Genomic DNA, 26,269 nt, shown 5'->3' with positions numbered 1-26,269 from the left:
GAAAGTGGGACTTTCAGTGCTAAAACTAGGACTGTCTGGGGCAAACTGGGGCGTTCTAAAACTGGTCACTCTAATCTTGAGCATTCACTAAGTCCAAGCAAATTAAAGTATAATCTTTAGCATTCACTAAATGAGGCAACATAGCATTATAGTTACAAATACACACGATGCATTAGACATACCTGATTTCAAAGCTGGTTCTACCACTTATTACCTATATGACTGAAGGTCAATTAACTTCTCTGATGCTTAAAGTCATCATATATAGAATATATACATACATACACACACACACACACACAGACATGTATATATAGTATTAGAATATTTAGAATATATATAATATTAGAATATATATTTTTATATATATACACACACACAGACACACATATATATATATAGTATTAGAACCTACTTCAAAGGGTAGATGTGATGATTAAATAAACTAAAAATACTGTGTCAATCTCAATGCCTGGCACATAGCAAGTGCTCAGTGCTTGTTAGAAATTATGTAAATCAGCTCTGATTAGGTTGGAGGAGGGATGTCGCACTTGTGGAGGGCAGAGGTGGGGTGATGGTATATAGAGGCCTGTCAAAGGCTCCAAACAGCATCTGCATCCATCACTGACACCTTCAAGTACTATTGGATCTGCTTGATTATCTGTCCCAAGTGGCACAGCAGTGCCTGGACTTGTGGCAGACCCTTTTCTTGTTCTGGGCTCCCCCTCAAAAAGGCAGCTTTCGGGGTCACTCAATAATAGGCTAGCATAACACATCCAAATGGGGGAATATGTTGCCTTCAAAATCCAGGAATGATTTCCCACAGGGTGTTGTGACTCTCTCTTGGTTGTAGAAGGTGCCAGAGGCAACAACTTATCTTTTGCTTTAAAAGGGATATTTCAGCATGCCCCATACCACTGGATCCCTAGAAATTTCACTAAAGTAGAAGGTCCCTGAATTTCTGTTAGATGTATTTCTTACCCTCTGATAGGCAAATGGCATACTAATAAGGCTAGTGTAGTTGCTACTTCTTGTTTATTAAGTACAATCAGCCTAATGTCATCAATGTAATGGACCCGTGTGATAATTTGTGCAAGTTGATCAAGACCCCTATGAACTAAATTATGACATAGGTCTTGGAGAGTTGATATACCCCTGAGGTAAGACAGTGAAGGTGTATTGCTGCCCTCGCCAGCTAAAACTGCTTCTGGTAAAAGACATTTGTCAAATAATTGCTGCATACCAAGCACCAGAGGACATGTGCATATGCTCAAGCAAGGAAACCATATCTGGTAGAGCAGGTGCAAATTAGAGTCACCGCCTGGTGAAGCATAAGACAATCCACTGCCATTCTCAAAGATCCATCTGTCTTCTGCATAAACCAAATAGGAGAGTTGAATTGGGGATGTGGTGGGAATCACCACCTCTGCATCTTTCAAAACCTTGATAGTGGCACTAATCTCCACAATTTCTACAGGAATGCAGTATTGCTTTTGATTTACTATTTTTCTAAAACTCTCTACCAGCAGTTCTAATGACTTCCGCTTGGCCTTTCCTACTATAATAGCTCTCACTCCACCAGTCAGGGAATCAATGTGGAGATTCTGCCAGCTGCTTAGTAAGTTTATTCTAATTAGGCATTCTGGAACTGGGGAAATAACCACGGAATGAATAACCCACTGGACCCACTATGAGATGGACTGGAGCTACAACACCATTGATCACCTCCATGAGCCCCTACTCTGACTGGTGGGCCACAGTGATGTTTTGGGTCTCCTGGAATTAGTGACAGTTCAGAGCCAATATCTGGTAGTCCCAGAAAGATTGGATTATTTCCATTCCTCAATGAACAATTACCCTGGTAAAAGGCCATGGGTCCCTTTGAGGCAGGCTGAGAGAAAGACTAACAGTATACATTTTCAGTAGCGTACCAGGGTCCTTCCTCAAGGGGACCCAGCCTCCCTTTCATTCAAGGGGTTCTGGGTCTCTAAACTGGTTCAAGTCTGGGAATTGATTGAGGGGCTATGGCTTTTGTTATTAAGATTCAGGTTAGACTTTCGTTCACTTGACCTACAACTCTGCTTATACAGATCAAGTAAGAATTTAGTAGACTTCTTATCTATTTCACTTCTAAGAACACCATGATCAATTAGTCAGTGCCAGAGGACTACATGAGCCAGACTATTTTAAGATTTTATTCATTTATCTGACAGAGAGAGACTCAGTGAGAGAGGGAACACAAGCAGGGGGAGTGAGAGAGGGAGAAGCAGGCTTCCCCCAGAGCAGGGAGCCCGATGCGGGGCTCCATCCCAGGACCCCGGGATCATGACCTGAGCCGAAGGCAGACGCCCAACGACTGAGCCACCCAGGCACCCCGAGCCAGACTATTTTGATTGCTGCTTTTATTCTGCTACCCATTTTGGTCAACATGTCCATGTTGCCTTTCATGATTGAGTGCTGCCATTTGACCCCTGCTATCCTGGGATTCAACTACTTTCATTTTATTTAGGTGTCCCAGTTCAGTGACCATAATTCCCCTTGTTAAGGTCTGGTGTACAGAAAATAATTATCATACAGCTTTCCAAGGATGCCAGAGCTCCCCTCACAAATTTATTTGTCACAGTACTGGTAAAAGGTGTGTCTTCTGGACCCCCTCAGCGTGGCTGAGTAGTTTTTATATGACAAATCCACTCTAACATCCCAATCTCCATAAGCCTTTGAATCCCTTCCTCTACATTAAACCAAGGCAGGTCCAGCATTCGTAACTTGCTCACAGTTGGCCACAAAAGGGTTTCAGCCAACCAGCCAACCAAAGGGTTAGAGCCCTTTCTAACTCCCCAAGCTGCAGCATTAAATGCAGAATCTCTGCTTAGTGAGTCTATATCAGATTTTGCCTGACCCAACTTCATGTTCTTTCTACCACTATCCCACACTCCTACTATCCATTCCCACACACGTTCCCTGCGTTTTTGTCTGTATACATTAGAACACTCAGGTTGTTCTTTTGGATTGAAGTGTGCCTCCTCATGGGTCACTCTGCACCTCACCTTTAGGCTTCTGCTGGAACTTGAATCTAGTTATAGGGTCTAAAAGTGAAGTAGGGGAGAGGGGTGGGTCATGAGGAGATTTGGCATTGTCTTGCATGGTAACTGCCTCAGGGGAGGCCATTAAACTTCCCTCAGGCAATGCAAGGTTAGTCCCCCAGAAAGGGGTAAAGGAGCCGCTTCTACTGGGAGCAAGGAGGCTCCTTCCACCAATTGTGGAGAGGCGTCTTCCATAGACAAAGAAGACTCATCGATATTTAGGGACTTTTTCCCCTAGCTTCATCAGTGTCTTCCCCACACATCCTCTTTCCAAATTTCAGGATCTCATTCCTTCTAATCAATGCCCTTGTTTTAACGGTAGATACACTAGGAGGCTGGGAGTTCAATTTGAATTGTAATTCAGCCTGTCACAGGGTGAGATTCTGTGTTTGATTTTCAGCAGTTTCAGCCCCACAGCTATAGGAGATAAAAGTCTTCTTCAGGGCGCCCATGGAAGCCTTCAGGGCATTTATGTGGCACCTGAGCTGGGAATTCAAGTCCCTGAACTCATCCTTTTGTTTTCCTACTTTGTCTAATGACATGAAGCCAAACCAGCCAATCTCCTTATATTCATTAATTTGACCAAAATGCTTGAAACTGGCATATACATAATCACTCACGTCCTTGCTTCTTATAAGTGGAAGATGAGAAGCATCCAATGGTGATATTTTGCGTATCTATATTACCAGATCATACCACAGACTATCTGTGCTCTCTTTATTACTGCAAATAGAGTCATTGGTGTCTTTAAATCTAATCAGATTAGACAGATAATTCCAGAAACCCCAGAACCAATTCAGAAAACTCATCCTTAAAATTCTGTTCTCCTAGAATCACTCTTGGCAGCAAAATCTACATTAGTCAAGTTTTCCAGAGAAACAGAACCACTAGGATGTGTGTGTGTGTGTGTCTGTGTGTGTGTGTGTGTGTGTCTGTGTGTGTGTGTGTGTGTGTCTGTGTGTGTATGGATATGGATTTATTATAAGGATTTAGCTCATGTGATTATGGAGTCCCAATATCTGCAGTCAGCAAGCTGGAGACCCAGGAGAAGCAGTCCTGTAGTTCCAGTCTGAGTCTGAGGACCTGCAAACCCGGAGAGTTGATAGTGTAGTTCCAGCCTTAAGGTCAACAGGCTAAAACCCAGGAAGAGGTGATATTTCAGTTTGAGAGTGAAGGAAAGGAGAAACTGATGTCCTAGCTCAAGGCAGTCAGGCAAGAGGAATTCCCTCTTACTCAAGGGAGGGTCATTCTTATTGTTCTTTCTAGGTCTTCAACTGATTGGATGAGGCTCATCCACATCAGGGAAAGGAACCCGTTTTACTCAGTCTACTGACTCAAATACCAATCTCATTCAAAAATACCTTGGGGTGTCTGGGTGGCTCAGTTGGTTAAGTGTCTGACTTTGGCTCAAGTCATGATCTCAGGGTCCTGGGATTGAGCACCATGTTGGGTTGGGTGCTCAGCAGGGAGTCTGCTTCTCCCTCTCCTCTATCCTTCCCCCTGCTTGTGCTCTCTCTCTTGCAAATAAATAAAGTCTTAAAAAAAATACCTTCACAGACACACCTGGAATAATGTTTGACCAAATGTCTGGGCTCTCCATGGCCCAGTCAAGATGACATGTAAAATTAACTATCACAGTACTTTTAATAACAAAAAACTGGTTTTCAAGTGACATAGTTAAGAAAATGAGAAGACATAACAGACTTTGGGAGAAAATATTCTTAAAGATCTTTATTTGGCATTATAAAGAGCTCTTACAATTCAATAATAAGAAACCAAACAGCTCAATTTTTAAAAATGGGCAAATGACTTGAACAGACACTTCATCAAAGAATATATATGAATGGCTAATTGGCCTATATGTACCTGAAAAGGTGTCTAAAATAATTAGTCACTAGGGAAATGCAAATTAAAATCACAATGAGATACCATTTCACAGCCACTAGAATGAATAATATTGGAGAGACTACAATAACACATGTAGATGAGGTTGTAGGACAACTGGAACTCTCATACATTACTGGTGGGTATTGAAATGGCACGGCCACTTTGTAAAATAGTTTGGCAGTTTCTTATGAAGTTAAACATGCATCTATCCATGACTCAGCAATGCCACTTGGAAGTATTTATCCAATAGAAATTAAAACATGTGTCCAAAGACTTGTGTACAAATGTTCATAGCAGCTTTATTCATAATAGCTGGAAGCTGGAAACGATCTAAATGCCCATAAACTAGTGAATAGATAAACTGTGGCATATCCATAAATGGAATACTATTTGGCAATGAAAAGGAATAACCTTTGGATACTGGCAACAGCACAGGTGAATTTCAAAAGCAGTATGCTGAATAAAAGAAACAAGACACAAAAGAATACATACTGTATGCCTCCATATATAGCATATTCTACATCAGCCTAAACTAATCTATGATATCTAAATAACACTACCAGTTATTTTAGACTTGAGGGAGATGGACTGCAAAGGAGCATAAGGGAACTTTCCTGTGTAATGGAAATGTTCCAAAGCTTAATTGGTGGGATCGTTATATGAGTATATACATTTGTCATCAAATCACACATTTAAATGGACACACTTTAATGCATGGACAGTATACCTCAATAAAGTTAATTTGTAAAAAATATTGAATGTAAAACTTTAGTAGATACATACAGCAATAGACTAGACATCACTGAAGGGAGAATTGCTGAACTGAATGAGAGATTTTATTCAATGAGATCTCTCAATGAGGAAATCACCCAGAATGCAGGACAGAGAGCTAAAGAGAGAGAAAAATGAAAGGTAAAAGAACAGGTTACAACATTTATCTAATGGGAGTTCCAGGAAGAGAAAACAGAGATAACAAGGAGGCATAATTTTAGTGGCTGAGAATTTTCCAGAATGGAACACTGACAAATGTGAAGATGTCCACTGAAATCCAATTTCCTTATGAAGAGAAATAAATGAATGAAAATGCCCTGTTTTCGTTGGAGAAATAAAAATGAATTAACTTTTAGCCACATCACTATCAGGTTTCAAAACATTGGCTCTAGCAGCACTTTAGGATTTTAAGTGCCCTTGCTGATTCTTTCCCAGGTTGCCTTTCTCACTACCTGAAACTTCTTTTGACTGTCTCCTCCTCAGAGAAACTGATGAGCTTGAAGGGGAAATCTGAAGAGCATGGTCACTGAGCTTCTAGAAGCTTCTTTTTCTTTTAATCTCATCCTCTAGAGATCTGGCAGATGTCTGCATTCCAGGCACTCTTATTGGGTTAATATTTTCATTTTATATCTGTTTGTGAAAGAAAGATCTTTGGCTTTCTTAAGAGGATTTCAGACACAGAAATAAAGAAGACTAGATAGTTCGGACAAAGGGATCTTCCTAGAACACTGAAACTCTACTCCCTAAATGGCCACTGTTCTATGCAAGCACAAGACTGGCTGCTGGACCAGTGTGAACCCCATCTCTACATCTGCTGTAGCAATGATAATCGCTCCGTAATCTAGGGCTTGTAGCTCACTCCAATCTCCTCTTCTTTCTATCATAAATGTACAACGCCTTCACTGCTCCTTAGTATCTCTTAAGTGTGGGCCAGGAAAAGGAGGTGAAATTTAAAGGAGCCGATCTGGCTTCTTGTGAGCAACTCTTGGTTCGGTAGAGGAGGAGGTTGAAAATGTGGCAGAACAATTTTAAGGTCTTAAAATAACTGGACTTCGATGATCTGTGCTCTTTATGTAGCTCTTCTCCGCGTCTTCATTGGCAGATTGGGCAGTAGCCGCTGCTTTATGTATCTTATTTTATTTTATTTTATTTATTTTATTTTATTTTATTTTTATTTGTTTATTTAATTTATTTTTATTATGTTCAGTTAGCCAACATATAGTACATCATTAGTTTTTGATGTAGTGTTCAATGATTCATTAGTTGTGTATAACACCCAGTGCTCATCACAACACGTGCCGTCATTAATACCCATCACCTGGTTACCCCATCCCCCCACCCCCCAGTAAGGTGATGAATATGAAGGAGGGCACTTGTCATGATGAGCACCGGGTGTTGTATGGAAGTGATGGATCACTAGATTCTACACCCAAAACTAATATTACACTTCATGTTAACCAACTGGATTTGAAATGAAAATTTGAAAAAGGAAAAAAATTTAAAAAAATTAAAACTAAAAAAAAACCCACAAACCATTACAGCTGGTTCTTGATCTAAAGGAGAAAGAAAAATTTCACATATTCACACCATTAGAAGTGTCACTTTTTCTCCCCCCCAGAAAAAACATTAGATCGGCGTGTCAGGAATGCAGATGTTTGTCTGTATCTGCGGATTCCAGCCTTTCTCACAGTCCTTGCTAATTGTTCTGCCAGGCGGGCTTTTGCTTTTTACAAAACAAACCTGACCTGTGTGTCACTGCCCTTTTTAACAAAATTCAATCTCAAAAAATAAAATAATGAAGGTGCCCTTAAAGGACATATGGAAGGAAAAAAGGAAAAGCTTAAGTCAATAGAAATTGAATAAGAGGTTGGAACCTTGGGGTAAAATTACACGTAACTAATTGGAATTCTTTTCTTTTCACGAGATAATAAAATTAGGCTCCTTAATAACTATTCCTTGGGATTAAATGAATGGCCTGAGGATATTGAGAGGGGAGGACGGGGCTCGTCTGTAGTGATTAGGGGACCCAAGTCTGTTGCTACAGCTACAAACAAAATGCTCAACTATATTTTCTGAAGAGTCAAATAGTTTACTGGTGGTTTAACAGAAGTGATGGACCAGTTTTAGCCAGAATGACAGAATTAGAGTATCTGAGTCTGTATGGAGAGAGCACAATCTAGATGAAAAAAAAAAAAAAAAAGGAAATAACCTAAATCAACCTTCCATATATTTATGTTTCCATGGCATCAAGCATGAGGAATGGGGGAAACAGCTGAATGATGGATTCAATTTAGCTATTTTACCTGGATGCCTCTGCAAATACTCTGAGTCTTTTAAGGGCACTTACCATGCTTGATACATCGTTTCTCTTCCACACAGTGCTTACCATGTAAGAGCCTACAATGACCGCTTGATCAAATGGTCAGTAGGATAGTTGTCCGTTCTGTATAAAGGATTTAAGTTTGCATCAGTCTGCAGAACTGTCTGGTAAAGATGTCTACATGGTCCCCAAAGACTCCTGTTCCCATTCCATATGGGAGGGTTGCTTTTGGGTAGTGGCTCTCCACCAGGGGCTGCATTTCCAGCCCCACCTCACATTGAGGTGGGGTCATCTCACCAATTCAATGTTAGAGGAATTGTTTTGTGTCATTTTTAGGCCAAAGTGGTTAAGAAGCGGCAACTTTAGTCTATCTCCCTGTCTACTGGCTGAGTGGAGGGAATTCCGAAGGCCCAGGGGAGGGCAGAAGCATGAGATGAAGGGAGCGAAGCCCTCCGTGGAACACTTGCACAACCAGAACACTCCCATTGACCTGTGAAATACTTTTACTTTGATAGGCCACCCAGAGTCTGGAGCTTAATGTATTAGAGAAGCTAGCCATATCTTAACTGATACACTGTGAATTTTAGTATCTAAGGGCTAGACTGATCTCTGGAAGGCCACCTCTGTGGAGTCTGCATGGTGCCCGCAGAGAGGGGTAACACGACCTTCTGGTAGGTCTCCGCGGCCACAGCTCTGTCACCGGGGAACTGTGCTGGATGTCTTCTATTTGCCCTTTCCAAGTCTCCTTTCCACCCTTTCCTTCCCTGCTCTCTGCCCTCTGTAATCTGAGCTGTATGGATTACATCAAGCAGCCCTCTTGCCCTCTGGCATCTGGCAGGGTTTGGCTCATAGGAAGCTCCCCCAGGAGGTCAGAGGGAATGAGGAGCGTGAGGTCAGAGTCTTGATTCCCTTAGCTCTCTCGTTGTGAAGTTTCCTGGGGGTGGCTGTGTCCCTCAACCAAAGGTCACTGCTGCTCTCAAAGCAGCCTTCTCCACACCACGCTCCCTCCTCTGCCTTCCAGAAACCACCCTTCATCTTGTGTCTTCAGGCCTAGGGCTGGTGATAGCTTTCCTGCTTCTAGCTCTGGGCTACGGTGCTATCCATTATGGGTCCCCTATATCTCATCCACTTTTATATAAATAGCCCCCCTTTTTTATTATGTTATGTTAATCACCATACGTTACATCATTAGTTTTTGATGTAGTGTTCCATGATTCATTGTTTGCGTATAACACCCAGTGCTCCATGCAGTACGTGCCCTCTTTAATACCCACCACTAGGCTAACCCATCCCCCCACGCCCCTCCCCTCTAGAACCCTCAGTTTGTTTCTCAGAGTCCATAGTCTCTCATTGTTCTGTCTCCCCCTCCGATTCCCCCCCCTTTATTTTTCCCTTCCTACTATCTTCTTTTATTTTTTAACATATAATGTATTATTTGTTTCAGAGGTACAGGTCTGTGATTCAACAGTCTTACACAATTCACAGTGCTCACCATAGCACATACCCTCCCCAATGTCTATCACCCAGCCACCCCATCCCTCCCACCCCCCACCACTCCAGCAACCCTCAGTTCGTTTCCTGAGATTAAGAACTCCTCATATCAGTGAGGTCATATGATACATGTCTTTCTCTGATTGACTTATTTTGCTCACCATAATACCCTCCAGCTCCATCCATGTTGTTGCAAATGGCAAGATTTCATTCGTTTTGATGGCTGCATAATATTCCTGTGTGTGTGTGTGTGTGTGTGTGTGTGTGTGTGTGTGTGTGTGTGTATACCACATCTTCTTTATCCATTCATCTGTTGATGGACATCTTGGCTCTTTCCACAGTTTGGCTATTGTGGACATTGCTGCTATAAACAGTGGGGTGCACGTACCCCTTTGGATCCCTACATTTGTATCTTTGGGATAAATACCCAGTAGTGCAATTGCTGGGTCATATGGTAGCTCTTAAATAGCCCCTTTTATGTGTCAATTATATCTCAGTGATGCTGGGGCTGGTGGGGGGAATAGCCCCTTAATTCAACATCTCTCAAATTTTCCTAATTTGAATGTGCCATCTGTTTCTTGTTGAGACCCTGACTGTGACAGGCAACCAGAATTAGATGCTCATGAGATGGTCTCCATTAGTCAATATGAATGGGGCCCATTGGATCTGCCAGTCTCATCCAATTCCAGTTGTGTACACTTTGGGGAGGACTTCTCATTTTCATAGCAGTCATAGTGGCTGAGGACAGTGAATTTTTACCCTATCAGAGGGATCAAACTTTGTAACCTAAAACAGTTGGCTTCAAGTTTGACACTTCTTCAAAATGTTATGTAGGTGAATTTCACTTTCTACTATATCTGTGCTTTAAAGAAGTGGAACACGGTACCGAAGAGCACTTGGCATCAGTTCAAGTTAGCCTTCAAATTAGGCTGTCTCCACTGCTTATTAACTATGACCTTGGACAAGTTACTTTGTCTCTATAAGCCTCGCTTTCCTCATCACTAAAGTGAGGATAATAATATTACCCCCTTATGTAGTTGTATTGTGGACTAAATCCTCGACTCATATTAAGGGCTCAGTAAATTCTAGTTCCATATAATTATATATGCCTGACTAAAATCGATGCTCCAAGAAGATGGACCTTGTTTGGCTTCTAAATTCATATACCTTCAGTAGCTAAATGACACTTATTCCAGTTTGAGAAGCAAGCATACATTTGTATGAAGCCTAAAGTTATGTTAGGAAAAGCAAAACCACTATAAGGACGAATATTGCTGATTTTTGATTGCTGATATTTGATGTCTCAGAAGAAAGAAAGGAAGGAAAGAAAGAAGGAAGGAAGGAAAGAAGGATGGAGGGAGAGAGACAGAAGGACAGAAAGAGAGAGAGAGAAGTGTCATCTTGAAGAGGCTATAGAGCATAGCAATTAAGGACATAAGTCGGGTTCAAAATCCTGACTCTGTTACTTATCAACAGTGGGACCTTGGGCAACTTACTTAACCTCTATGTTCTCCAGTTTTTTCATCCATAAAATGAGACATAATAATGCTTATCTGTCCCATAGGATTGTCCTAAAGATTGCAGGAGTTAAGTAAAGTGCTTACAACAGTGCCTGGAACACAGTAAGCACTATGTAAATGTTTATTATTATTTATTATTTCTTGGAGAAATGCAGAATTTAGTTTTACTTCCTTACACATCATTTTTATTTTGAATTACATATGGAGGGAGGCTATATGTTTTTCAAGTGCTTAGTGTCATTAAAGATTTTAATCCGGCCTTGCCCTGCTTCAAAGTGTTTCTAGTGTTTGGAATACACTCCTGAGGTAACCCCCACCTTCTTAGAGTAGCCCACCCCACTTCCTCTCTAGCTACCAAAATTATATGCATCCAAGCCCGCCTCTAACTTCCCCAGGTTATTAGTTGTTCTTTCTCCTCTGGGTTCTCACAGCACTCTGTTGATCACACTGTGTATGTAGATACTTCACCCACCAACCCAAGACTTCTTCTTTCTATCCCCGTAACTCCCAGTGTCTGGCATATGGTAGGCTTTCAATAAATATTGATTGATTTGAAACATGTATTCAGCCACAGTCTATGCAATGGTCTCACTTGGCTTTAATCTTAACCACAACCAAGCAAAATAGGCATTCCAATCCCCACTTTATAGTTGAGGAACTCCAGACTATAGTAGAAAGAGCTTTTGTTGTCAGGACCAAATCTCTCTTGCCACAAATTAGGCTTACTTCCTCTTCTGGAGTAACACCTTATAACACTGTATACTTTTATTTTATTTTTTTTTATACTTTTAATAGTAACTTAAGAGCATGATGTTTTCTTCTGTGCTCAAGAAAACTGGGAATTAACATATTGGCCTCATTTCGACATAGATCCAAACACTTTTCTCACGCTAAATCTTAGAAGATAAATCTTTCTCCCAATGAAGATATCAGGGATAAGGTAGAGATCTGTGAGCCAATGTTAGAGCCATAGTTTCAGGTTAGAAATTAGCACATCCAAGGAAGCTTCCAGGAGAAATCAGTCCAGGGGCCCACCCAGTTAGGAGTCAGAGTTCCTTAAGCCATGATCTAAAACTTAGTCTGAGAACCCAAAGTCACGTAAAAGGGTCAAAGCCTAGTGGAGGCTTCCATAGAGACAGTCACCAGAACAGCCCTGAGGATGGTCAATGAACAGAAAATGATAAGCAAATTTTTCCTGACCAGTCAATCCAGAAGATAAAGGGTTGACTCTCCTTGAGGAAATCAGATCAGCCATGATATGAGGAGCCTTGACACATATCGACTAAGAGAGAGACATTTGCCTGTTTTTCCCAACTACATGTTACAGGCCGTGCCCCAATTCTGACCCTATGCCAATCTGACAGAGGGAAATCACAACTACCAACATAATTCCCACTAATAAACTAGAACACTCTTTGATTAAAGTCACCAGTTTGTAATTGATATCAAAGTTAATTATCAACATTAATGTCTGAAACTTGGTTACCCATTCTGGTTTGTTAGTTTTTTGGCAGAGGAAAGAAGAGGAAAGAGAAGAAGGAGGAGAGGACGTGTGTTTTGACTTAAAATGCAGACCTTATGATAAATTGTCATTGAATTGGTTATTATCATTGAATACTTTTTACTTTAGGTCAGTACTACAAGTCAAATCTCAATTAGCGGGTAGAATAGATCTAAATTGTTTCTGGTCAATTTAATTGAAACAGTTGACTGTTTTTGTGGATAGGGTCTTGGTGTAAGGAGAGCCATATTTGAAATACGGTTTATAACATAAACAAGCATGTCTCTGATTGTGCAAACAAGCTTGCAGTAGATGGAGTCTCTTTAGAATGAGGACAAATCTATGGGCACATGATGGAGCTGAGTGTATTTGAAAAGGTTCAGTTTCTAAATTGTCCCATCTTAATCAGATGGCCCATTAACCAAGAGAGCAGAATTTCTGGGTCTCTGCCACTGAGGGGTCATGGTCCTGGGTTAATGAATTGGAGTCACTGATTTTCCATCATGTCTGATTCATGAGTTCTGTCTAGATTCTGTTTCAAGCCTTATTCACCAAGGAGACTGTCTTCTGCTCACACAACAAAAGAGAGAAAACCTAATGAGAACTAAGTGGAAAATAAAGAGTTGTTTCTTCTTCAGATTCATTTTGGCTCTAGAGTGAACACACATGCTTGAGGGTGTGTTTTTGTAAACCTCCCTTCCCCCCTTCTCCGAAGTTACTTAGTTGGCTTACCCCATGGTTGTGACTAAGTTGGAACAGTGTTCCTGGGTGTGCCTTTCTCTTTCTGGAGGGAGTTCAGAAGAAGCGGGATCAGATCGTTTTGACCTGGAGCAGACTACAGTTGGGGTTGTTATCCCATTGTAACCCTTTGTCCTTGGGATAATAAATCTTTTGTGTTCTAAGTGCCCTCACACACCTTTAAGTGTCTGCAAGGATGTCAGAAGACACAGTGAGAAACAGACATTTTTGTTCCCATGGGAATTACTGTTGGATTCTACAAAATTTGGCTATGTGTCTAGGATCCGGTTGTTATTTGCAGGGCACAGTTGAGAAAAATGTCCCAATAGACTATCTCAAAGCATATGTACATGTTGCTTCACCCACATAAATCTATTTTACATTTTAAGTGTAGTTTAGAGTTGGTCCCCACACTTGTTCATCCCTGAGAGTCCCAAAGGACAGAATGTAACATTTGTACACTCAAAAAAGTTTAAGAAAAACTCCTCAGTCCGACTCAGACCTCAAGAAGAGTTCTTTTAATGACTATTAGTTACTCCTTTAACTGCTAGAACTGTGACCTGCATTTTTCAAATCTCTCTATAGGTCTAAAAGCCCTATGCCAGGATCACAGGCACTCTCAGACTTTTCCTTGCCCGAGCTGTTTCAATGAGAAGTCAGACTTCTTTGCTTCCAAGCTCCCTTGAGCTCATTTTCTTCCTTTCACTTTTCTTTGGTTTACATTTTTTTCCTTTCTAGAAGTGGCCACATGGACAAGTAGAGGAGGTAGTTGTGTGTTGTGATTTGAGAGGTACTGTGGGAGGTACCACTAGAGAAAGCCACGCAAGGAATTCCACTGCTCAACCTTAGTGTCTCATCTACTTGCCAGGTCTGCCTTATGAGATCCTGTCTTTCCTTGCAGTAGCAAGGCCCAACGTCTTTGCTTCTTTGCCCAACTTGGACTCTTTCTCCCTAAACCTGGTTGCAGAGTTGGTTGCAATCTCCCTTGGCTCCTTGCCTCTGTGGATGTTTCTAATGATAAGCCCATGGGTCATTTGAGGGTCTAGAGCAGCCTACAGTGGGGGTTGGCAAACTCTATTTCCCTGTCCAAACCTGGGGCTCCTGTCTGTTTCTGTAAATACAGTTTTATTGGAATCCAGCACATCCATTGGTTTACATACTGTCTATGACTGCTTTTGCACTCTAATGGCAGAGGTGAGTAGTTGTGACAAGAGTCAATATATGGCCTGCAATGCCTGAGATATTTACTATCTGGTATTTTGCAGAAGAAGTTTTCTGACCCCTGCTCCAGGGGTTTAAAGGCTGATCACTACAGGAGAATGGGCACAAATAACAAAATGGAACCAAGTTGTAAAATTTACGACTTCTTATGTAATGGTTTCTGGTCAATTGTTTCTGACTCCTAAAATGAAAAATCCGAATCCAAATGGGCTTCAGGTGATTGCTTTTAATTCTGTGGGTAGGCCTTACCCTCTCTGCTTCATGCTTTCCCTTTCTTTCAGATATAGAGACAGGCAGGTAGATTCAACTCTACAAAGGTCTATCTTCTCAGCCTATAGTCTCAAAACGCAATCCAGGTGAAAAATTCAGATGCCTCCTTCATACAACGGAGGCAATTTGTATCTCTGGGACCCCTAGACCAGGTGACATTTGGGTACACTAGGTTTCTTCTTGCTCTCTGCACTTCCTACCCCCAACTCCACCAGAAACATATCTACGTGGGCGCTCTACTTATTTCTTACTTGGGGTTAAAATGTAAATGTGCTCTGGAAAAGGTTGACACATCCAATAAAATCTTGGTTTAATTCTTTTTACTAGTTTCCTACCAGAGGGCAGGACTCTAAGTATCAAATGGCTATCTGCTTCTGAGCCTAGATATTCTTTGCCCAGAGCTGAAGCTACTTAATTCCCTTCTGCAGGCTTCAGCTACATCTACTCTCAAGGACCAAACCTAGCCTTGGTCAAGAAGAATTAACTGTCTCCTTGTCTAATACTCTGGGAAAAGACATTAGATTAACCTTGTTTTAGGCAAGCCCTGACTTTGTGTTCCAGCTCTTAGGGCCCTGCAGCCTTATTTTCCAATTATTCATTTTGTCTTGCTTCATAATCTCATACCTCCAGTTCTACTTTGTCTGTATCTTCTTGGGACAGGAATCCTGTCATAAACCCCAAACCCAATGGTTGGGGCCCTGCCATCTGCCAACATACTTCCTGGATATTGACTTCCTATCTGGATTTCCAAGTGTCACCTACTTTTGGATAACCGGTTGTTATACTCTGTCCAGTCTAGGGGAAAACATTATTTCATTTTAGATCCCCCCAGTGCCTACTGCTGGACCAACAAACGAATAATTACTGCATCCATGCTGAAGATTCCCTCTCTTGTTCTTGGAAAACAATACTGATTCAATTTGGGAGTTTCTTTCTCCCTGATGGTTCCCCCTGGGCCTCCCCATGGTGGATTAGAGCCTTGGAGGTCCAAGAACACCAACCTTGGCTGGGGAAAGAAGTATCATATAGTCGATGAAAGCTCATGGAATATTTGACTGATCTGACCTTTTTGAGGCTGACTAATGTGATTTTCATGGCTATTTTTTGTCCTTCCCTGTTTACATTCTTAGTATCATTTTCATGTACTTTTCCCACTTTGTTTTTAACTTGCGTCTTTTTCATAATTTGTGCACCTTGCCTCTGATGACTGAGAAATTGGGTGAAGACTGCAGTGTGATGATTGACCCTCTAGGATGAGTTACCCTGGCATGAATTGTGAGGTTTTGACTTAGAGGCCCAAAGAGGTTAAACTACAGCCCTAATCTCCCCCAGCAACTTCACCATGGCATCCGGCAGAGACAGTTTGAATGAGAGAGAGTCCTGGATGCAGAGGGGAGAAAGAACCCTACTTTGTTTCCTCTGGAAGCAGCACGTAGCACAATTCCTGATAGAGTATCTACTCATGAAAGCATTTGTTAAATGAATAACAGTGTGAGTTTTTACAATGCTGGCTCAACCCATGCATTCAGTTAACATTGTCTGTAGGTTGTTAGTAGTGGTTTTTCCGTGTGTGTGTGTGTGTGTGTGTGTGAATACTCTTTTCTGACCAAAGTAATTCATCTTCATCCCTCTGTTTCCCCAACACATGAACAGTGATAAAACACAGTTTGTGCAATTGAAGAGCATCTGAATTTCTCCCTAAAAGAGAAGTGTTTTAAGCAACACAAACCTGAAAGCTCTGAGGTAGGGTAACAGCTCATATTTATGACATTCAATAAAATTCCTTGCTTGAAAAGAACATTCCCTTCCATGAGACTTGGATGACATGTGGGTGAACTGAAGATAGTGAGAAGTTAAACACTGGCTTGGGTTTCAACACAGCTTGGGTTCATAAAGCACAGTGTGCCTGGCCTTGTCAGATGGACAAACTTACGGCCACAGACTGTTCCCGATGCCTATCGGCTACACCTAGTGGCCTATAGCTTTGGTGAAGCCCAGAACTGGTGGAGAAATTTTCCTGCTGTCTGTTCAGACCGTGTCTCAGCCAGTTTTAAGATGCAATGATTCTTTATCGTCTTACAGCCTTTTTGAGCTATTGATCATCTTTTTATAGATGAGGAAACTCAGAATCAAAGAGATGAAGTGGCCAATTCATCAATCACCCAGTTAGATCTGGGACTAAACTTGAACTTGGCTTTCCTGATTCCTTAGTTCAGGGTTCTTTTCATCTCCCCACTTCATCATCTTGACCGTGGTGACACTAATCATCCTCCCTGGGTAGCTGGGCTCTATGGCTGTCTCACCACAGGGGTTATATCTGTCTGATGTTATAACCACTGGTTGAAAAGCAGGAAATAATAGTCCATAAACCCCAGTCACTTAGTTGATTATCTGACCAAAATGACTACATGTACATGTAGACAAACAAAACAGAAGTCTTCACCCTTCCCTCAAAGTAGCAACCTCTCTACAATTGCTCCATGTAGGGTGAACCAATTTAGCTAATTGTGCTAGAATATGATTTATTAGCGAGAGAAGCAACCTGATATACTTTGTTTCCTTCAGTTTGCCTCAGAACAATTCTGAGGACTTTGCTCTCATTAAAAGCCTACCTACCTACTCAAGACTCTCCGATGACCTCTACTGGCACATAGATAATTAACATTTATTGTCTGCTATGTACAAGATGCTCCTCTGGGCACTGTGTGTGTATAGAAGGGAAAGTAGTTCATGAGCAACAAAGCATACATGGTTTCTGCCTTTGAAGATCTTACAATCCAATTAGGGAGGCAAGGCTAATACTTGAAAGACATACATAAAGCAAAACAAGAGGTGTATAGCCAAATGCTGGTGTGGGTGCTCCCGATTATGAAGAGGGACAGATATCCTTAGTCTGTGCAATGAAAACTTATCAGAAAATATGGGACTTGATCTAGGCTTCAAAAACTTCTTAGGATTTTGATTTTTTTTAAAGATTTTATTTATTTATTTGACAGAGAGAGAGAGGGAGAACAAGCAGGTGGAGCAGCAGGGCAGAGGGAAAGGGAGAAGCAGGTTCCCCACCGAGCAGAGAGCCCAACATGGGACTCAATCCCAGGACCCTGGGATCATGACCTGAGCTGAGGGCAGTCATTTAACTGACTGAGCCACCCAGTTGCCCCCTTATTAGGATTTTGATAGGCAAATATTTCCAGGTAGAGAAATAGCCTAGAAAATATAAGAGTGAGAAACACTGGAGTTGGGGCAACAATGGGATAATCAGTATAAATGGAGTAGAGAGTATGTCTGGGAGGGGTAAGCTCAGCCCAAACTCCTCTGCCTAATCCTCAAACCCTACATCATCTGCCCTCATGTAGTCATGCTACAATCCAATGACTTTTCTTCTTCCCAAAGAGTAGGCTAAAAGACCATTATCCTGCTAAAGTCTAATGTCCTAGTAGTGTCGCCTTCCTCCACACCCAACTGGGACCAAAACCAATTGCATTTCAAAAACTGAGTAGCGGGGCACCTGGGTGGCTCAGTTGGTTAAGCGACTGCCTTCGGCTCAGGTCATGATCCTGGAGTCCCGGGATCGAGTCCCACATCGGGCTCCCTGCTCAGCAGGGAGTCTGCTTCTCCCTCTGCCTCTGACCCTCCCCCCCTCATGCTCTCTCTATCTCGGTCTCTCTCTCAAATAAATAAAATAAAATCTTTAAAAAAAAATTGAGTAGCAACTCCACCAAAGCCTATTAAATCAGTGTGAGCACCCAAAGAGCAGATGTAGGACATTGCTCCTTAAATGAATGTTTTGCCCTGGAATGAGCAATGTTGTTAGGGATGATAGGGAAAGTCATGGAAACATTTCTGGAAACTTTGGATGATGGACTTAATTGCCTTCAGTTTTGAAAGGGCCTATTTGTCTTTCTCATTTACAGTAAAAATTCAGTGAAAGGGAAAAGTTGCTTCTAAATAATGGCAGGAAATTACCCAGTGTTTTAGAGAATTAGCTGGCGCTTGGTGGAATTGATCCACCTATTGGGCAAGCTGTGTGTGGTGTAAGGTCTGAGACATTCCCTAGTGCTCCCATTACTGTTTCAGATCCTTTGTCATGCCAACAGTTTGGGGGTGTCGTCAAACAAGCCTCCAGTGCTTACTCACAAATAAGCCCTAACTCAGCTGCAAGGTCTTTCATCTGAAGATGACCCATCTCACCTGTGTGTGAATGCATTGTCCCATAATTACCCCAACAGCTGCATTTTGATGATCTGCCTGGGGAATCATTGTCAATGAATTAAATACAGTCAGCTCATCTCACCAGTGAATAATGTGCTTCCCGGATTCCACCAAGTTAAAATGAACCTCTCAGATCCTTTGTGTCTGGAATGATTTCCAGGGAAGAAGGAGTGACCGAGACTGTTGACACTTTTCAGAACAAACACCTGATGTCTTTGACACTTGCTCCAACTGACTTGTCTTGGGATAAGCTTGTATACCATGTAAGGTGACCGATGCCACAATCATCCCACTGTTCCCTTGTCCTCCTATTTGCACACATCAGTATTGTTGGTGTTTGAATGAAAGCTCCTAGCAGGCAAGGAACATGCTCTTCAGAACTCTGCTCTTTAGAGTTCCCAAGACAGAAACAAAGCATCTTTCCTCATTTTCAAAATGGCTGTATAGTTGCTTGGAGACAGACCTGGGACAATGTGGTTGGCTGTGTCAGGCTCCAAGTCCCAGATAGATATTAGAGTGGGTTAGATAAATAGGAGATGAGATCAAATGAGTAGCAAATGTCCAGATATTTCTTTTTATTAGTTTATTTGCCAAATTCTACCCATAACCAATTAGGGAAATGGTGGCTTTTCTTTCTTGATGCAATTAGATGCAGATTTGGAGAGCAGTTGAGTTTCAAACAGAAGTAGTCCTTACATCCAATGGCAAAATGGTATTTATGTATTTAGGGATAGGAGTTAAGGTTGCTTTTCCTCTAAAACAAGGATTCCCAACTTCTCTCAGAGGAGGAATTACATGGATAGAATTCTTAATCTCTCCAGTGGTGCCTATAGGAGTGTTGAAGTTGTCCTTCTCAAGCTTCTTACCAGGTAGAGATTTAGGACACACGTCATACATGGGACATGTCCTTGGGAAACCCATTTTTGAAACATGCATATATTACATCGATCCAATTTCACTTATTCAGTGAGGGAGTTCTTTGCTGACTGGCTGATGCAGCCTGGAAAGAATCCTTCTCTGGTCCTTTCCTGGTTACAAATTACTCAGTTGATACGTTCAATACAACCATTCTCTTCCATTTCTGTAATTGACCTTTGGGCACTGTGGTATAGGAATGACACCTGATTTATTCATATCTCCCTGTTCTATGCCCTCATAAAATCTCCTTCCGCACTTACTCTGGAGTTGGTTGTGTGATTTGCTTTGGCCATTTGGGCAGTAGCACACGTAGTGCAAGCAGAGACTTGAAAATTGCTCCCATGTGGGGGCTTCCTCGTTTTCACTGCCTATAGGAATCTATAAAGAACACCAGATGAAGAAGCTTTTGCCCAGGCTGCCGAATGAAGAGGTATATGGGGGCTCAGTACACCCACTCCTTTGCCCCAGTTATTAGCCTACGTCAGAGACATGAGTGAGGCTCTCCTAGATCATCAAGCTGTTAGTTGACTCATGACCTGACCACCATAGCATAGCATAAAAGAACACAGCAGAGATCACCCCAACAGGCTTAGTTCAGAAGAATCATCACAACTGGCACCGAGGTGAGGCAAATGAAGTGCCTAGGACATAAAATTTAAGGAGGCACTCGCTTGCAGAATCATACAAGTACAGGGTTGACAATTGCATGACCCTAAGAGTGAGTGCCTCCTTAAATTTTGTGCCCTAGGCACCTCACATGCCTTACTCTAATCCCAGTCCAGCGAACCACCAGGTGACCCACAGAATTATGAGCCAAATAAATGGTGGTTGTTTTAAATCACTAAGTTTTGGGATGATTTGTTACACAGCAATAGATAACTGGTATATGTTGACTACTTCGAACATTCTTCCCCCCGCCCCTTTATTTAGAATGGCAAAATAAGCCTGTAAGGAATTGAACTGCAAATCCCATCTGGTCATTAACTCCTCCAGAGTAGATCCCCTGATGCAGTGGATGAACAAAAAGTTTTCCACATGAGCTATAGATCCAAGGCATCACTTGTTCTCAGGATGCTTTATTCTAGGGGTTAGTGGTGTACCATTTTCACAAAGCTGGTGTCCGCTGACCTGATCGCAGGATGTAGCTGGCTCCTTTTTCTTGTTTTCCTATACCTGGCTATGTCGCTGTGTCTAATGAGCCCACACCCACACCCTTGGTCTCCTCAGTAGCATTCATTAACCTCCTGGGCCAACTTGACTGCTTTGTGCATTTAGACCCTCCCCACGGTCATCTTCTAAGGTGAAACTAAGAGAAGCTAGATTAACATGACCTAATCTCTCTTTATCCTATGAAAGAAAACGCTTCATTAAAATAACAGCATCAATTGTTATCTTTCAATATTCTGTGTCTTCTTAAGAAGATGTAATATGAAGTAAGGTTTAAGGAACCATACATTCGGAGATACACTTAGTTCCTTTTATCACAATAAACTGCAAATAATCTACCCTAGAGAGTACTTACTCTGTTTGATAGAGAATCTTTCTCACATACTTCAGATGTCAAAAAGCTGACCCCTCAGTTCCCTGTTCGTATATTTCAAGCAGTTCGAGCAACTTCCATGCTCTGATGGTTTTGTCCTGCTGGCAATTCATCAAGTGCTTTGCTTTTATTTCTAATTGCATTAGTGGAAGTTTCTAGTGAGTGACCACATCATACTAATTTCTGGAACTTAACATTTTGTCACTTTTTTTTTTTTTTTTTAAGAAAAGGAAGATTGTGTTCTTTTCACGTGGCTTTCTCCACCTTTTCCTCCTTTAGGGGCTTTCCTATATCTTATACTTTCTAGATCTTACTAAAGTACTAAAGAAATGTCAGGATCTGTGACTGACCTTTAGACATGTTGAGATGGTCTCTTTCCAATCAAGCCTTCTCTGGACCTAAAACAGCTGTCTTTCCCCTGTTGCCAGCCAGGACTGGGGTTTTCTCATACATGCTCCCAAGCATCCCTGACTCCTTGTGTATATTACATTGTCCCACTACATTACACTCATGGCTTCTTATTTATATCCTACAACGTAATGTAAGTTTCCCAAGGATGGGAATGCTATCTCATTTTTCTCTATATCCTCAGTACATTGCCTTACACATAGTAGGTGCTCAGTAAATTTGGTAGGATTATTCTATGAATTAATGGATGAATCAAGACATAAATGGGACTGAGAGCTGAAGCTGGAGGACCACTGTGGCCCTTTAGGGTATATAATAAAGAGCTTAAGAGCAAAGGGCTTTGGAATCAGAGGGGTTTCAGTCTCTAACTCTTAATCATACTAGCCCTATGGCCTTAGGCAACTTACTTAAGCTCTTGGTGAGTTGATTTTGTTGTCACCTGACACAGTGCCTGGCACACAGTAAAGAGACACTCAAAAATGGTGGCCTCTCTTGGTAATGAGGGTAGTAGAAATAGGCATGACAGCATCCTTTGGGCTTTCCATATGAGGTCAGTTTTCACTATGCAGGGCTCAGGATCCTGAGAATGCAGGTGCCAACAGGATAGCTCTGCATTACATCACCGGCAACAGTTGAAGCCATTCCTCCAAGGTAGAGATAAAAGTACAAATATCCAGGGTTCGGTATTTATTGCACTGAAAAGAACTGGTGTGCCCATAAAATTAGACTGCCTTTAGTGCTTTTTATATCAACACACCAGAACACTCTTACACCGACAGATGAGAACAACTTCGAAGCAGTTGAGTGTTGGCCTTTTAAGTCGTGACCTTACTTGGTTACCCGCTTACACCACAGAAGCCGCTACTGCTCAAACTTTCTAGACTTCCTTTTTGGCAAATGCCTTTAGAACTGGTTTTGAGACACATAAGAAACTAGTTGTTTTTTGGGTTTTTTTTAATCTTTTAGTTGTAGTCACACAGCCCGTGCCATGAACATATGCCCTGCCATTTGACTACGGGCATCAGCACTGGCCTTTGACCTGGATTCCACAACATAGTTTCCCAAGAGCCCAGCTTCCACTGTGACAGACTTTCTAATCAGTGGGGAGAAAGGATTCTTTCTCTTGGATTTGCACAGAATGGTTCTAAGAGTGGGAAAGTGCCATCTGTTGTTTCCTAATAGACCTTGGGGTATTAAATGTGGAACATGCCTTTAAGTATTTTTACTTTAATTTCTGCTAACCAAAAAAAAGGTGATATTTCCTCCATATTAAATAAAAACACTGATATTTTTTACTTCAAAAACGTAATAGGTTCCATGGTAACAAAAAGCAAAGCGGTGTATGAAGGGAAAAAGAGAGTTGTTTCCCATCTTCCTCTTCCTCCAATTTTATCCTCCTAATGTGGTCAGTATTATTAGCTTGATGTGTGTATTTCCATACAGTTCTATATGCGCATACACACATAAACACACAGGCTTCCCCCCTTTTGTGACCACACTATATACATTATTCTACAATCAATTTCTACTTGCCAATACCTTATGGACGTTTCTCCTCTGGGTCAGTACTGTAGATCTAATGCATTCAAAAAATAGCTGCAGAGTATTCTGTTAAAGAGATGTGCTTGACTTTATTCTTCCGTCCCCTTATTGATGGATATTATATTGTTTCCATCTTTTATGCCATTATACATAATGCTGCTTTAAATTCCATATAAGCTTGTACTTTCAATTCTATAGAGGACATTGCCCACAGTGAGAATACTGAGTCGAAGGGCATGTGTATTTAAGATTTTTAGAACCACTGCCAGAATACAAAAAGTTCCAACAATTCCCACTCCCACTGGCAGTGTATGAGGGTACTCACCAATATTGAATACTATCAATCGCTTAAGTTTTTCTTTTTATACTCTGAAAGGTAAAAAGTATTTTCTTGTGATATTAAGTGAGGGTACTTTGCCTTGTCACATACAGCTTTGCCATTTGCATTCTGAGACACTTTCTGTTGGGAATCTGAGTGAGCAAGTCGAGATTTTCTGCTATGATTCACCTGTTCATAACCTTTGCTGTTTTTCTTTTTTTTTTTTTAAGATTTTATTTATTTATTTGACAAAGAGACAGCGAGAGAGAGAACACAAGCAAGGGGAGTGGGAGAGGGAGAAGCAGGCTTCCCACTGAGCAGGGACCCCCAACACAGGGCTCAATCCCAGGACCCTGGGATCATGACCTGAGCTGAAGGCAGATGCTTAACGCCTGAGCCACCCAGGCGCCCCTCTGCTGTTTTTCTATTGCATGTGTTGTCTTTTTCATGTCAAATTGTAAGAGCCTTTAAAAATAGGGATATCAACTCTTAGCCTGTTGCGTGCATTGCAAATATTTTTCTCCCAGTTTGTTTCTCTACTGAAAAATTTCCATTGTCTTCTGCTTGTGAAATTCCTTTCTTTCAAGGAGCCATTTGGACATCTCTTTGTTGTCAAAAACTTTCCCTTACATTTAACCTAATTCTTTGTGTTGCAATTCACCTCCCTTTCCTTGGGTTCTGTGCCTCATTATTGCTCTCCATCTCCCCAAAGACAACTGAGCTGTGTCTATTGGAGCTTTTCTCCTGACTGAATGGAGTGAATTGACTGACCAATTTAGTCAAGTATGTCCTTTGACTTAGATTTTTCCTCTTCATTAAATTGACTGGTTGTTGACTGAATTGACCTTGTTAGCCAGTCTTTTTGGCATTGTGAATCTGTGTGTGTGCACCTGTGTGTGTGTGGGTATGTGTGTGTGCACGCCCAGTAGCAGAACCACTACTAGGTGGTTTCAGTTGTTGCCTTCCATTGAACTGGCCTTCCTTGGTCCATTTCCCTGCCATTGCAATTAGCCGCCTCATGGTGGGTGTATACCACTGCTCATAGGAATTTATAAAGAACACCAGATGTAGAAGCTTGTGCCCAGGCTGCTGAATGAAGAGCTATATGGAGGTCCAGTACACCCACCCCTTTGCCCCAGTCATTAGCCTACAAAATGTCAGACACGTGAGTGAGGCTCTCCTAGATCATCAAACTGTAAGTTGACTCGTGACCTGACCACCATAGCATAGCATAAAAGAACACAGCAGAGATCACCCCAACAGGCTTAGTTCAGAAGAATCATCACAACTGGCACCGAGGTGAGGCAAATGAAGTGCCTAGGACATAAAATTTAAGGAGGCACTCACGTGCAGAATCATACAAGTACAGGGTTGACAATTGCATGACCCTAAGAGTGAGTGCCTCCTTAAATTTTGTGCCCTAGGCACCTCACTTGCCTTACTCTAATCCCAGTCCAGCGAACCACCAGGTGACCCACAGAATTATGAGCCAAATAAATGGTGATTGTTTTAAATCACTAAGTTTTGCATAGAGAGATGAGTTTGATCGATTCAACTGAGAATTCTGTTATGATTCTTCCTCTGAGCTTATAGAGCATAACTGTGAAAAAAGTCTATTTGGTTGTTTATGTCCCCCTGTCTCATCTTTCAGGGCCCTGTCTCTGGTTACTTTCCTGGCACGGTGTTCATGCTCCCTACACCTTTCTTTCTCCCCTTGTAGCCAAATATCTGTCTTATTTTCCAGCAAGTAAGTTTCTTTACACAGTGGTTGAAAGTAACACCTTTTTCTGGGTGTTGAGAGCTGAGGTAGTAAGAAAAAGGCAAGGTTATGGTTAAGAGATGGGTGAATGGGGGAACTACATTCCCCAAATGGATTCTTCAAGAGGCTAGTTCTGTGGGGGGGGTGGTAAAGAGGGCTTGTAGGGAGAACATTTCGGTGGCTAAATATTGCATATAGTCAGACGGCTGGGTTTAAAATTTCTTGGTCATGTGTTTACTGTGTAAACTTGGGAAAGTCATTTTCTCTCTCTGGGCCTTGGTTTCATCATTGGTGAAATGTGGATAAGCACAATACAAAGATCATAAGAATGGTTGGTGGATAGAATAAGCTACTGCTTGTAAAATACTGAGCATGAGGCCTGGCACTGTAAGTACTCAATTAATGTGAACTCTTCTTATTCATAAATACCTTTTGGAAACCCTGGATTATACAGATCACATCTCAGAGTCTCTAATCGGCTGATGTTCCTAGTGTATCACCATAAGAGAAGTAGAAAAAGAAGTAAATGCTTTATTAGATCATGGAACACCTCTTTCCATTAACATAATTCTCAATGAACTTGTGCTCTGTGGAGAACACTTTGGGAAATACCAATGTAGAGAAAGAAGGCATGATTTTGAGAAAAAGCACTCGCATTCCAGACAACTCTCTTGTTCATGTGATTTCAAGCGAGTCATTTAATCTCTCTGGGCCACAGGTTGCCCACTTGTAAAATGAGGAGCATGAGACTGTTTTTACCTGCCTTACA

General features: G+C 41.6%; 1 protein-coding gene across 1 annotated transcript; it reads right to left on the bottom strand.

The window, feature by feature from the left end:
• Positions 1-526: 526 nt before the first annotated feature.
• LOC144380367 (uncharacterized) lies at positions 527-19,911 on the bottom strand. The gene is given in 11 exon segments (XM_078064001.1): positions 527-631; positions 633-682; positions 685-817; positions 819-1,133; positions 1,135-1,305; positions 1,307-1,399; positions 1,401-1,674; positions 1,676-1,723; positions 1,725-1,839; positions 1,842-1,962; positions 19,810-19,911. Coding segments are annotated over 11 exon segments (1,527 nt in total).
• Positions 19,912-26,269: the final 6,358 nt, after the last annotated feature.

This window comes from Halichoerus grypus, chromosome X (assembly GCF_964656455.1).
Source record: "Halichoerus grypus chromosome X, mHalGry1.hap1.1, whole genome shotgun sequence".
NCBI classification, from domain to species: domain Eukaryota; kingdom Metazoa; phylum Chordata; class Mammalia; order Carnivora; family Phocidae; genus Halichoerus; species Halichoerus grypus.
The sequence above is the reverse complement of the archived record's forward strand: the minus strand, read 5'-3'. Positions and strand labels throughout refer to the sequence as shown.